The 13,671-nt window shown below is 39.6% G+C and overlaps 2 protein-coding genes and 1 long non-coding RNA gene across 3 annotated transcripts; all 3 read right to left on the bottom strand.

The window, feature by feature from the left end:
• Positions 1 to 4,749: 4,749 nt before the first annotated feature.
• Positions 4,750 to 5,398, bottom strand: LOC134183899 (uncharacterized). The gene is made up of 2 exons (XM_062651481.1): positions 5,289 to 5,398; positions 4,750 to 5,197 (listed from the first exon to the last, which is right to left on the bottom strand). The coding sequence occupies exons 1-2, from the start codon at positions 5,341 to 5,343 to the stop codon at positions 4,863 to 4,865; spliced, it is 390 nt and encodes a 129-aa protein (XP_062507465.1). The 5' UTR covers positions 5,344 to 5,398; the 3' UTR covers positions 4,750 to 4,862.
• Positions 5,399 to 6,287: 889 nt separating this feature from the next.
• LOC134184198 (uncharacterized) lies at positions 6,288 to 6,873 on the bottom strand. The gene is made up of 4 exons (XR_009970631.1): positions 6,824 to 6,873; positions 6,711 to 6,764; positions 6,472 to 6,643; positions 6,288 to 6,407 (listed from the first exon to the last, which is right to left on the bottom strand). It is a non-coding gene; the product is annotated as an uncharacterized LOC134184198 (long non-coding RNA).
• Positions 6,874 to 7,064: 191 nt separating this feature from the next.
• Positions 7,065 to 9,689, bottom strand: LOC134184666 (collagen alpha-1(XIII) chain-like). Its single transcript, XM_062652413.1, has 9 exons — positions 9,624 to 9,689; positions 9,488 to 9,571; positions 8,865 to 8,918; positions 8,637 to 8,702; positions 8,288 to 8,332; positions 8,160 to 8,231; positions 7,983 to 8,054; positions 7,874 to 7,927; positions 7,065 to 7,118 (listed from the first exon to the last, which is right to left on the bottom strand). Exons 1-9 carry the CDS (start codon positions 9,687 to 9,689, stop codon positions 7,065 to 7,067), a joined length of 567 nt encoding a protein of 188 aa, XP_062508397.1.
• Between the last annotated feature and the right edge of the window lie 3,982 nt (positions 9,690 to 13,671).

Genomic DNA, 13,671 nt, shown 5'->3' with positions numbered 1-13,671 from the left:
GATTATTGCCATGGCGACAATATTGAATTAGGCGTAAGCAGCGTTTTAACTTATATAGCGTCTGATAATGAATTGTTTTAACTGTTTTTGTGACAATTTAATAGTGCGTCAAAAGGGGTACACTAAGTGTCCGTCCGTGCTCTCTCGCACAGGTGAGAATGAAATGAGCACTCTTATTATTAACACGAGGTTGAGCCTCTGGTTACAGTAGTGTTGTCGTCGACCGACTAGACGGATGTGTGTGTAGACAACCGATGAGAATCAGACCATTCTTTCACGCATTCGTCGCGGACGCCAAACACGATCTTATCGCGTATTAGAAGATCACGTTGGTCACCAAATTCGCACAACACCGCTTTTACTTTCAGCTCGGTAACCCATTAATCTACTGCCTCACCTTCTAACTGGTCTCTCTACCAGAATCTGTGTCTCTCGTATACAGTGTTGCGCCTGGGTTTGCAATATGTCTTGAATTGCTGGAGTACAGCGTTGACATCCTGTCTAGGATCAGGTTGCTCTGCTTCCTCAGTGGCGTACGCAGGCATGTTTCCAGGTTGCCCGGAAACCCCCCTTAGAGGTGGGCGTTACCGCTAACGGTACACAGATGTCTGGGAATTCGAGGCTATGTTGTAGCACGTGTCTAACGCGCTGTCTTCTCACTGCTATAAGTGCCAGTAAGGAATGAAGCGTCAGTTGACATTGTCGCAGTTTGTAACAGGGCCTACAGCTGCTGAAGATGGACCCCTCGGAGCGAAGGCTCGAATTGACAGTCAGCTGAAGCGGACAAAGATGAGAGTAAATATCAAATATCAATTAAACCATTAATATCAATATTAATCTAGATATTGATATAAAAAGTTATTAAGATTAATAATATTGATATTAATATAAACAGATCAATATTATTGATATTAATATGGAAACCTCCCAGAGAAATCCTGGGTACGCGCCTGTGAATCTTGTGGCGGAAACATGAACGTCTGGTAGATGTCTTGGGCTTCAGGCCCAGCCCATGAAGAAGTATGGCCGTCTGCGTGGCGGGTGGCTTTTTGTCTAACTCAGACGCCTGGAAGTAGGAACGAAATTTTTGTTCCCACTTGCGCCACGTTTCAACGAGGTTGCGGTCGCAAAAACGACATTTCTCCCGGTGGCTTGAGTCGTTCCATCCTGACACCATGTAATGCTTTCAGTTGTATTATGGAATCTAGTAACGCAACTCAACACAGCTAAGTTACTCGCTGTTCCGCTCTTTAGCATACATTCTACTACGCATGCTCGAAGTCTTAAACTAATAGAGTCACTACTGACTACTGTCACAGTACTGTACATGCAGTTCCCACCAAAGACGAGACGGCAGTACGGTCACAGTAGCCTCGTCTCCAGGCCCTCTTGCGCGGCCGGAGACCTCGCAGTTCAGTCCAATATCATAATGTATTATGTTAGTGCTGCGTATTAGTTCTGCGTATTAGTGCTGCGTATTAGTGCTGCGTATTAGTGCTGCGTACTAGTGCTGCGTATTAGTGCTGCGTACTAGTGCTGCGTATTAGTACTGCGAATCAGTGTCGCGTATTCGTGCAGCATTATTCACTAGGCATTTTATCTAAAGCATTATACACAAAGCATTATACACAAAGCATTATACACAATGCAATATGCATACTGCATTATATACAATGTTTTTCCTCATTATATTAGTGCTGAGTATTAGTGCTGCAGCATTTGTTTTGGCATTGGTAGCACGCCATATCTCAGCAGCGTCTGAATCACCTGATGCTCTTGCAAGTGCACAAGGGCCATACTGACAGCCTTAATCTTGTGGAAGTGGCAATTGACTTCATTACTGGTCATGACCATAGAAAAGATGTGTTAGGTACAGAGTTCAAAGTCTCTGATTTTGAATTTTAAAGTACTTTTATAATGTTAGTAATAGTGTCGTTACTGTTAAAACTAAAAAGATGTATGACCTATTGTCTTAAAGACTTATCGCCCTAGGGCCGGCTCTTCCCTGGCGACCAATAAAAATTACTTAATGACCATGCCCTTGGCCACGCCTTTTAGCGCGTTAGGCAGCCCCACCTTTTTTGCTTTCGGCGGGCCTGTGAAGCGCGGCTAACAAAGGAGAGCTAATTTTGCTATCAAGTGGCATACCAAGCATTAGAGGCCAATAGGATACCTTTGAGATAGATACCATTGTGCAATTCTAAATTCAAAAAGCGGGAACGTTCGCGCAACACAAACAAAAGCTGATGCTATACTGTACTCTGTGGCGACTATGCAGATATTGTCAAATAAATCCCTTACTACTACTGCCATCACTTTCACTGCCATCACCCTCAACTGTCACTGTCACTGTGACTGTGGCGTGTATGACGGAATCTGGTAAGAGTGCATTCAATCGTTTGAGAATGTCGATTCTATTTGTATACAAAGAGACCAGCAGATGTTTTTGAACTTTGTCGTATGTCAAAGTGGCACCATCGAGTTAAGTTATTAGAACTTGTCTCTGTACAATTGGCTAACCTCCACACATTGTGAAACAAGCAGATAGCAATTACTAAATGCCTACATGTTTGAACCCTCTTCCTTTACAACCTACACACTTTATTGGCTCAAAGAGTGCCTTCTGATTTAGTACCGCACGTGAATTGCCAAAGAGGATTACCGGGGAAGCGATGTATATTATCATAGAGCTGCCGCATTTGTAACATGTTACGCCAATTAACTCAAAATAGTTCCATTTTGTAGATCTTGATCAACACAATAGATTGTACGCAAAGGATCTGATCGGTTAGCTTCACGTGATAGTTGGAATACAATGATGATTCTATTGTGTGTTTAGATCTTCAAGAACTTAGTACGCAAAGCACCTGATTAGAAAATCTGATCATGCAATTTCGTCTCACCCTTTTAGTAAACCATATGCAACAGACGGATACCTTTGCAAGCAAAGCTTTAGATAACGTAATAAACTGATATCTGCTGACATGCTGTTTCTAACCATACCGAGATCATCGCTTGTATAGATATATGGCCAGACGTCCCCAGAGATATTGCAGATCTTCGAATATTTTAGAGAACAGACAATATAGTTTATGGAGAGGGAACGGATGTGAAGCGTGAGCTCAAGAGCAACGACTGGCGCATGCTTGACATGCACATGTCACTGAGTTACCTACAACCCTGTAGCCGCATGCGAACTTTGGTGAAGCCACCTGCACTCGCCTTGTGCATGCCTATCCTGCATGAACTCAATTATGCGTTCCCTAGAAACACCGACAGCGCGACAGCAAACCTGTTTATCGGCGCAGTTACAATATTAAGCAGCAGTAGCTCTAACTGTGAGCTTGTACTCATAACGATGAACCAAAGAATCTTAACAATAGGCGTGATTCTCTAGTCTGCACTTTGTACATTGACATCTTCAAACTATATAGACTCAATAAGAGGTCGGACTTTGCAGGACACTATACTACGATCAAGATATTATTTTACCATCGACTAGGATTTGATTTAGACTGTGAATTTATCAATGGTCTTAATGGTTCATGGTCAACGATGTCATCAACAGTCTCAATAATCAATAATCAATTTATATTCGTGCAATGTGGCACAGCATCAATAGTAACTGATTCATTTATATCGGTGCTATATGACAATAATAACTAATTCATTTATGTTCGTGCTGTGTGGCACGTAGCACAGATATAAATTAATTGGTTACTATTGAGGCGTTTGAGGTCATTGTTGGCCCTGAGCAATTCAATAGCATTGATAGAGTTAGGAGATAAATCAATTAGTTACGACATCTGCCAATTCTCACACATTTTGCATGAATCTCACCTGTTTAGTCTCTCACCACGTAAACCCCTCTCACACGTGTTGTTGCAACCTACACACTGCTAAACAGATCACCCATTTAATCACAAGACAACATAATTATATAAAATGTGATACGTAAAGGGATATGTGAGGCCGCATTGATTACAGAGTTTCCTGTTTCGTCGTTCCTTGCTCGGAAATGTCAGTTGCATCTCAGTAATGATTACAAGCTTCTTTGTTTGGATCTTTGTATTGAGACGTGCAATGCCCAGATTAATGTCACGCACAGCGTATGCTGTAGCTATACTGCCAGTTATATTTCTTGTATAGGGGAAGGCCAATTGAAAGTTTCTGTTATCATTGAATGTTGCTTATATATCGAAAATCGACCGCAAACGCTCACCACTAAACCGCCTTCCCTAGAACAAGAATTCTTACGCTGTGCGTACGTGACGTCCAAAACAGCTTGCAAATTGAGCAGAACATTATCACGAGCACTACAGTCAGTCCACTCTGTGAATGTGGACAAGCATAGAGAAAAAATGGCTGGTGAAGGTACGAAGTCCTAACGTTGAGGAACTTTATCTTGATTGGTATACTGTAACTACTGCTGTATGATAAAGAATCGCTATCGTTTGTGCTGACCGATTTATGTTTATTTGAAGATGATTTCGCGTATCCTTGCGCAATAAAGGAGAGAAAACAACGTGAACAGCAGCGACAAATGGAGCAAGTTGGACTTGTTGTTTGAGATGAACTCAACTAATATATCACAGTGTTTATTGCAAGTAGGAACCTGTTAGGACCAAGGCAATCGAAATGTTTGTTTTAATTAGCGAAGGCACTAGACAACTGTCTAATTCAAAAACACTATCATTAGCTAACTTATAAACAGCCAAACCTTTATAAGAAAATATTGTCATTGCAAAACTAGCGTAACAATCAGATTCTATATGAAACGACAATCAAGTTTCACACAATAATTGGTTGATTGCTAGTCTAAAAATGCGGTTTCCAGTACAAGATGTCGTCATACAGATCCGTTAATTCATCTTAAACATACCAAAATACGAGTTTTGCCAATGCATGAAGTACCGACCTCCATTTCCTTTTATGTCAACGCTATCTCCTTTCTTTAAGCTTCGGGTAATGCCGCTGTATTTTGTTCTTACTCCGCCGCTTAGTTGGTAACACATGTACATCACTGTTACACCATTTATGCGCAGGTATGGATACGCAGAACCACTGGACTGTTCGACGCGTAGTTGCATGTAAATATAGTAAAGACCATCAGATGGAACTGTAAGAGCGCCGTTGCTGTAAGTGATACCGCCCACCAAAAAGGACGAACTGGACGTCGTCCAGTACGTTATTACACCTAGAAAAAACGTACACAACACGCGCATGCATCAGAACTCCAACACAATATCACTACTGATAACAAAAGCGGTAGAAACACAATCTTTTACCTGAAATAGTGTAGTATGAACTTGGTGATCCTCTAATATATGCAGCCACCGTCATTTTGCTTTGTACCCACTAAAGTATAATTAGACAAACATGTTAGTGCTAATATAGTTACATTTAACTAACACAGATATATAGCCCAACCTGTAAATTGCAAGTCTATTTTAGTAAACATAACCACATTATGAAATATTTGCCTTGCACGTACTTTGAATAAATACATAAGCAATGAGAAAGCTACTAACATACACAACCAGTTGTACCTACTTCCGGCACACGGTTTAGTATATCGGAGTAAGAAGATGTATGTCACAAACAAAGCCTGCACTGTAAACCTAATGGCGATATCATTTAATGACTAATATGCATTTGTGTCCTGTTACTAAAATTAAACTATTCAACTTGTCGTTTACATTTCGGTCATCCATGAGTAAAAATCACACATAGAAATTTCTGTATTGCAAGTTTCTTAGAAACCATCGTTATCACCTTTTTTCCATTGAGCAGTTATCGTGAACTTGATAGTCATAAAAGAGGCAAGGATATACGTATTGCCACTGCAGACATCCTGTAACTGCAAATGATTCCCTGCACAAAAAGAGGCCGTTTTCCCATCAACACTGAAACATGCACTAAACGAGTTCGTCTACTTGCAAGAGGTTGCGAAACTGTTCATATTTGTGAAGTAGCAAAGTAACTACTTTCTTGACCGTTGATTGCTCTTTGTTTAGTGTTGTGTATATATACATTGCTGCCTCAATATGCAAGCCACAAATGACTTAGTCAAATCAAAGTGAGAGGAAAATATTTAGTCTGCTCATTTACCTAGATTTCATTGACAATTTGTAAATTCTGGTTAAGCAAATCTGTTTATTGAAATTAGCTACTTCGATTTTCGAACGTCCTACTGGTTTACAACAAGACTTGTACAATTAATTCCAATGACAGCAGTGAAAATGTTAGCAGGAGCAGCTCTAGAGCTTCCACTATAACTATATCCGGTGTAGTACACTTTATCAGTCGTTGGATTTCCTTTAATTAAAATGACAGAAGAGAGGCGTGACCGTTGATCAGATAGTACATTTTGTTACCTGTTGTTTCCACTGTTCCAGTTCTTGTACCTATAATACATAACGATCCCATCATGACTTAAAAATGAGACGTTAATGTTCGTCCATGGTGTACCTATTGTAATAGTCCTTTGACCGGGTTAAAATAGCGATTTAAAACATCTAAACTCATCTATCCAAAGCAAACATTATCATGACAATAGAAATTCAGCTCAATTTCGAACCTCTGGTCCAGGGATGCCCTGCGGTCCCGCCTCTCCCTTTGATCCCGGTAATCCAATGGCTCCCTAATAATAAAGACAAATAATTAGATCAGTGAATTGATTATTTATTCTTTTCTATTGTGTAACACACTTTTACTCCTTTCGGACCGTGCGGACCTTGCGTACCAACAGGACCTGCAGATCCCTTCATACATTACGGAAATTAGTTGTAGCTTCATAAGAATTTCCATCGTGAAATCATACCGGAACGCCATCCAATCCCTCTATGCCCCTCGGACCTGTTGGACCTCTATCTCCCTAAATCAGCAAGAGCGTAAAATAACTAAATCTTGTCAATGCTAGTCATATATTTGTTTAAGTATTTTTTGACAGAATCAGTTTACATATAAATTACTGTCAAAGTGTACCAAACCATGAAATATTAGTCTTTTAATATCATCGCTACAAAATTGTTGTAATCTATGAGCATATCGTCAATCGTATGTTATACTTCAGTGCCCCCTGTACTATTATCACAAGGGGTGTGAAACTCAAAATGCTAAATCAGACAAGAGAAATATCGGTGCAATAAAATATTTAGATAAACTAAAACTATAGTTCTTGCCACTTTTTATGCATTACCTGAAGTCAACAGTAATTCAATTCCAACTAATTTAGCATTTAGCGACTGCAGTATTCGAAATGGTCGGAAGAGTAGATGTAATTGCATTGTTGCAAATTATATTTGTCTTCATCTATACAGGTGCATGTTATTTGTTGGTGTTTATCCTAAAGATTGTTCTGTAAGGCCTTTGGTTATGGAAGTTGATTGCTTTTTATCAAACCCTTTCTCGACGGGCCATGTTTCACTTATTTCCCATTAACACTAAAGTCAACAATTTATGGCACATGTATAAATGCAATGTTTTGTTCACAATGGTTAATTGGTAGTCTACACTATTATAACCATAGATTTTAATTAATAAACCGGTAAACGTTGATTGTACTTTCGTACAGTACAAAACCAAGCTAAGGCGCTAGTTTACATTGCATATGTGTGTATGTCTATAATCCTCTTGAAATGTGCCTTTGCAGGCAACCATTAGAATCATGTCAATTTAGTTAGTATATCATATGTATGTTTTGATGCATGATTGCGGTAATGCATATAGTTGTCATTAAAACAAATACCAAACACAAGCGTCACACTAACGTTATTAACTGAAGAGCTTTGGTTAGCAAAAGTCTTCCTTTCGTGAACCAGTCCACAAGCACGTTTAATCATTGGAGTGTGTTATAAACAATTGTACATACTTTCTGGCCAGGTAGTCCTGTTTCTCCTCTAGCACCTCTAGGCCCAGAAGAACCCTGTGAAAAGAATTAGATAAACACTCTGTTTTCCATATCTACGAGTTCGTCTTACTGCTGGTCCAGTCTTTCCAGATAAACCTTGTTGGCCAGGTGGACCTGCTGGACCGATTACACCCACTGCTCCCTACTCAACAATTAGTAGTATTTAGTGAATGGATAGCAACAATTTGTGACATAAATTATTATTTATTAATTTTTCAATTAGTTTTGTTTCAAATGACCATCATACTGTTGATCCAGTTTTCCCAGGAGGACCTTGTGGACCCGGCGGACCAGGAGGACCGGTTAAACCTGGAAGACCCTGTATACACAAGGAAAATAATATTACTAGATTGCTGCTTTCATCAATTTACTGACTTGTTTGCCTGTAGAACCAACTGGACCTTCATCTCCTTTCTCACCCTTTTGTAAAAAGGTAAATAAAATTACATTTATAAGATTACATTTAGGGTAAGTTGATGGCAATTATAAAAATTCTTTATTGCTCGTTTCTTTGTTTGTTCATATTTCTGTTTAAGTGTGTGTTTGTTTGCTTGTTTGTTTGTATGTGATTTTTGGGCGTGTGCGTGCGTGCGTGTGTTGTATTTTTATTGTCTAGCTGTGTTTTTTATTTCCTTATTTGTTTGCTTCTTTGTGTGTTACCTAACTAACTCATTAATTAATTAATTAATATGGATTAAAATTTGTATCCAGACGTATGCTTAACATCAGTAGCACCGAATTTCTTCCCCTCCAAAGCAATAATGAAGAAAGTAATCTCCTTCAGACTACACTAGCCATAAAATATGAATAAACAACAACAGGTAGTGTGTAAAGCTGAAGTTTTGTCAAAGTAGAAATACCTAACAAAACCTTGTCTTCGATATAAATACAGCAACATTACATGTGTGTACTTCAACAAAGTAAATGACTGTTTGATATCTATTGTACCAACCTTTGCTCCAGTATCACCCAATTCGCCTGGGGGACCTTGAGAACCGCTGTGACCCTAAGTGTTACAGAAAGATAATTAGTATGTAAGTAATATAGTTTGTTAGTGACGATAACTATATAAATTATTTTTGTGTTTCCAATCATATTTTTGTCACTGCTATGTATTTGTGCTGTCCAAAGAGTATTTGTTCTACATGCAAACAATAGTCTTAGTCTTATGGCAGGATTGCTTGAAGCAAGCGGATATCATTCAATAATGTTTACATGTAAAATTACAGCAGACTAACAATTATTGTGTAGTTAACGTGAGAGAAAAGATGCGCTTATAATAATAATAATAATAATAATAATAATAATAATAATAATATATTTTACTTCGTACCAACAGGTTCTGCTCTCTTACAAACAAGAGAATACACACACGGACAAGATCTGGACTTACAAATACCAAAATATACAGACAATTAACTATAATGACTGGGAAAGAAATCAATCTTCTCTTCCTATTCAAAACGGTCCTGTGCTTTTAGATATATACAAGGAGTAAGTGGCCGGCATTGCTGGAAAGTAAGAACGGCTATTAAAAGTGTATTGTGTGGATACCTTTATTATGACCACTCTAACTGGTATAACACAAAAATACTCAAAACCCGTTCTCAAAGAATGCCCAGGAAAAGCCTTACTGGCTTCCGCACGTGTCTCGGATACCTAATATATACATCAAGCCATTTACATGTGACACGCTACAGTACCATAATACCTCCCCGTACAACACAAACGCAAAAAAATTTGGAATCCATTCAACTGAACTTTCACACTGGCACATTGACTGCAACAACCCAGAGCGTCGCGAAATACATCCGAACACTACGAAATTAATGTAGTCAGAGCAGCTGATTGGTATGGAGACTCCTTTACAAAATCTTTGTGCGTGAGTTCTGGTTTCCCAAATTATATAGATAGGTATTACACGGCTGAGCGAGACCAACCTTCTTTAGCCAGTCCATGCCTAAAAGATTTTTACCTCCTCCTTTCTTGACGAACAATTGGATAGAGATTTCGATATTACAAAAGCGAAGACAATGTTTGAATGTAACCAGCAAAGCGTTTATAAGCCGTTCCGTTGCAGTTGCTAACTTTGGCTGTTCTAAACAATTCCATGACTGCTCATTTACAAAAGACACGTCTGCTCCGATATTAATACGAAAATCAAGAGGTATATCAGCAATGTTTACCTCTACAAGGATCTAACTTCCTTTCACATACACATTATCCAATTTACATATCTCTTTACAAATAGGCTCAATGCAATGTTGAGAAAAGTACGATTCATTACGTACGGAATCGCAATGATCAGCTGCGGCAACCCTTGCTCGCCTGTGACTCTTCGCTCTGAAACTTTATCATGCTTTAATTTTCATCTTGACGAGCCTGAAAGCGTTGGTTGCCTAAATCGGCAGCCATCTTCAACATGACCAGGCCAATGGCAATTCGAGCAAAGAAATGAGTAATAGTGTTTTTCAAAGGGGATTTAGACTTTTAATGACGAACATCCCCTGCACAAACAAAACATGCCTCAACTCTTTTGGTAAAAACATGATTTTACTCTGAAGGCAGTACCATACGAGTAGCTGTCACACTAACTGCCGCGCCTTCCGAGTACGTGCTAACGCCAACACTTGAGCTAAAGACTGGCTTAGAAGGTTGGTTTGTTCGTCACGTTGCTATAACATGTCATCACTGTATAATTCGGCGACAAATATATATCTCTATACTACTGTGGTATTCTCCCGTATCAAAACAACAATTTGCTGCAATTGCCTTAGCACGTCAAATGCACAGATACACAAAATCAGCAGGACCGATTGTCAATAAAGAACGGAGGTTTCGATCTCATACCAGCAAGAGATACAGCTCCTTCTGCATTTTTAGGAGCTTGGGCAAACAGTTTGAGCCATCTACCTGTTCATGACGATTATGTGAGGCCCATGTGTTCCTACGTGATTGATGATTTTCAGTCTTCAAACTATTCGATTTCTACTCATTTGAATTCATCCCTGCATGATCTACACAACGACAGTCAGTCACTAAAGGAAATAATCCCTTCTATCTCAAGTCTTCGAGATTATCCGAAAAATTGCAACGTCGTCTGCAGTTAGTCGAAAATAAGAGCTCATTTCAACACTATCTTGAAGTGTGTTCTACAGATAAAGAAAAAGCAAAGTTGATCAGTTCATCAGGTGCCAATGCAGGTAGTTGGTTGGAGGCGATTCCAAGCACGCAGCACTTCACACTGAGCAGTGCACAGTGTCTCACTGCAGCACTTATGCGGCTTGGTGCACCCCTGCCAGCCTTGAGCAACATCCAAAAATGCACGCCCAATTGCGAAAATTCAGTTGATCTTTATGGCTACCATCTCTTGACTTGTAAATGGGGAGAAGGCCGTATACAGCGCCATGACCATTTATCGGACAGTTTATACGACACGTTCAGGTCTTTAGGCTTTCGATGTAAGAAGAAGCTACAAAATCAATTTCTAGGAAAGAAGCGTCCAGGTGTCGCTGTTTATGATTATAATCAAGGCAAAAAGTTACTGTTGGACATGACAGTTACTCATCCCTGGGCACTGCATAACATTGGATCGAGCAAACGATATCAGGGTATGCTGCATCTTCAAAAGAGCGCTCAAAGAATACCAAGTGTTTGTCTGCAGCAATAGACCTAGGACACTTGTTCCGAACTTTAGGATTGGAATTGTTTGGCCGTTGGGATGCTGAGAGTGTTAACACTTTGAAGGAGGCTCCCTGTCTCGCGCCATCGGCACTGGACATGTCTTGCAAACTATTGGCGGCGTCGATTGGCAGTCTGCCTTCAGAAAGGAAATGCAGATAGGATACATAACAAGATTGCAGCAATTATATGACAGACTCCAATAGATCCTAATTCGATAAACAATATCGAAGCAAGACATTGCAGTATCGATTTTACGTAAATTGGTTTCATTCTTGCGTGTTAGTGTTGATGTAGAGTAGAGGTTGCATTTGTGTCTACATAGCGTATGGTAGTTTGCTTAGCGACTGACTTGATGGTTCTAAATCATATTCTGTACCTACGTTGAAGATTTATTTCAAATATGAGAGAGAGAGAGAGAGAGCAAGAGAGAGAGAGAGAGAGAGAGAGAGAGAGAGAGAGAGAGAGAGAGAGACTTGTGGCTGCACTGGCTGGAGATTTGAACATTTCAATTTGTTGCTAGACTCTGAATATGCAACTAGTCTTCTATTTTCCTTATGTAGCTACTATTTTCTATATAGCTACTTGTCTGGCTTTATAACCGAAGCAGTTGCAAAAGTTTTAGATGGGGCAAAGCTGATTGCACTTAACAAAAATACACAAGATGCACGACCAATAGCAGTTGGCGACTGTTTCGTCGTTCGACAGCCAAAGTTGCATGTTATCATCTTAAGAAAAAGATTTCAATTACCTTGCACCACATCAATATGGAGTTGCCACTCCATGTGGTGCTGAGTTGATGACGCACCTTGTTCAAGCTGTTTTGGAACAAAATCCAAGTTGGATAATTATCAAAGTGGATGCTAAGAATGCCTTCAATAGTGTACACAGAGCTTGGTTTTTGTCTGAAGTGGCGAAGAGTTTGCAGAATTATATCTATTTGTAGCAAAATTTTACATCAACCCTGCCTTTCTCACCATGAGAATTGGCTCGACGACAAAGTACATTCTGTCAGAAGAGGATGTGCAGCAAGGAGTTCCGTTAGGTCCTTCCTTGTTTTCATTGGCTTTGCAGCCAATTCTAATATCATCCGCTGCCAAGCACAATACATTAATAACACCCAGCTACCTCGACGACACCATGGTGTTAGGACCAAAAGAAGATTCAATCCAATGTTATCATATGTTGAAAAATCAATGTTGTAAGATTGGATTGCATTTGAGAGCTGATAAATGTGAGGGTTTTTCTCCATCAGGCATCAACGATAGCAATTGGCCATTATCAGTTCCTGTAAAGAAAAATGGCATTGTTGTATTGGGAAGCCTAATTGGTCACAAGTCCTTTGTTTAAGATGTCTGTTTGAAACAAGTAGATTCTGCAAAAGTTTTCCTATCTAAGCTTCCAGGATTGAACGACGCCAAGACAGCTTTATTGCTTTTACGCTACTGTGGAATACCAAAGATATCGCACCTGCTACGTTGTATTCCTCCTTTAGTTATAGATGCTGCAGCTGCAGAGTTTGATTGTACCGTCATTAATACTCTTGAGGCCATGATAGGGTGCAAGCTATCTGTTTAAGAGATACGGCAACTATCGTTACCAATTAGTCAAGGTGGATTTGGTCTTACAAAATCTAGTTCCACAGCTTCAGTGGCTTTCTTGGATGCTTGGGCTAGTAGCCTTCATCATCTTCCATTGAGAGACCAAAGAATGATTGCTATCTGTGATCATATTAGTTTACATAGTGCGAGAGATTGCCCTGTCAACAACAGTTCAAGTATTGGTATTCACTTGGATAAGACTTTATCTGAAGTTTACAGCTCCTGTGAAACAACAAAGCAACTGATTTCATCTTTGAAGGATTTGCCGAATCATCCAAGAAAGCTCCAGTCTCATTTAAACTCCAAACTGAAAGACAAGAATTTTCATCAATTTTTGCAAGACTGTCAATCTAAGAAAGACATGGCCAGAGTGATCAGCTGTGGAGGACCTACTGCTGGCTGCTGGCTAGACGCAATACCTAGTTCGCAGGATTACACATTGAGCAATGCAAAATTTTGCATGACTTTTATGTTGCG

The sequence above is a fragment of the Corticium candelabrum genome, chromosome 9 (genome assembly GCF_963422355.1).
Source record: "Corticium candelabrum chromosome 9, ooCorCand1.1, whole genome shotgun sequence".
NCBI classification, from domain to species: Eukaryota; Metazoa; Porifera; class Homoscleromorpha; order Homosclerophorida; family Plakinidae; genus Corticium; species Corticium candelabrum.
The sequence above is the reverse complement of the archived record's forward strand: the minus strand, read 5'-3'. Positions and strand labels throughout refer to the sequence as shown.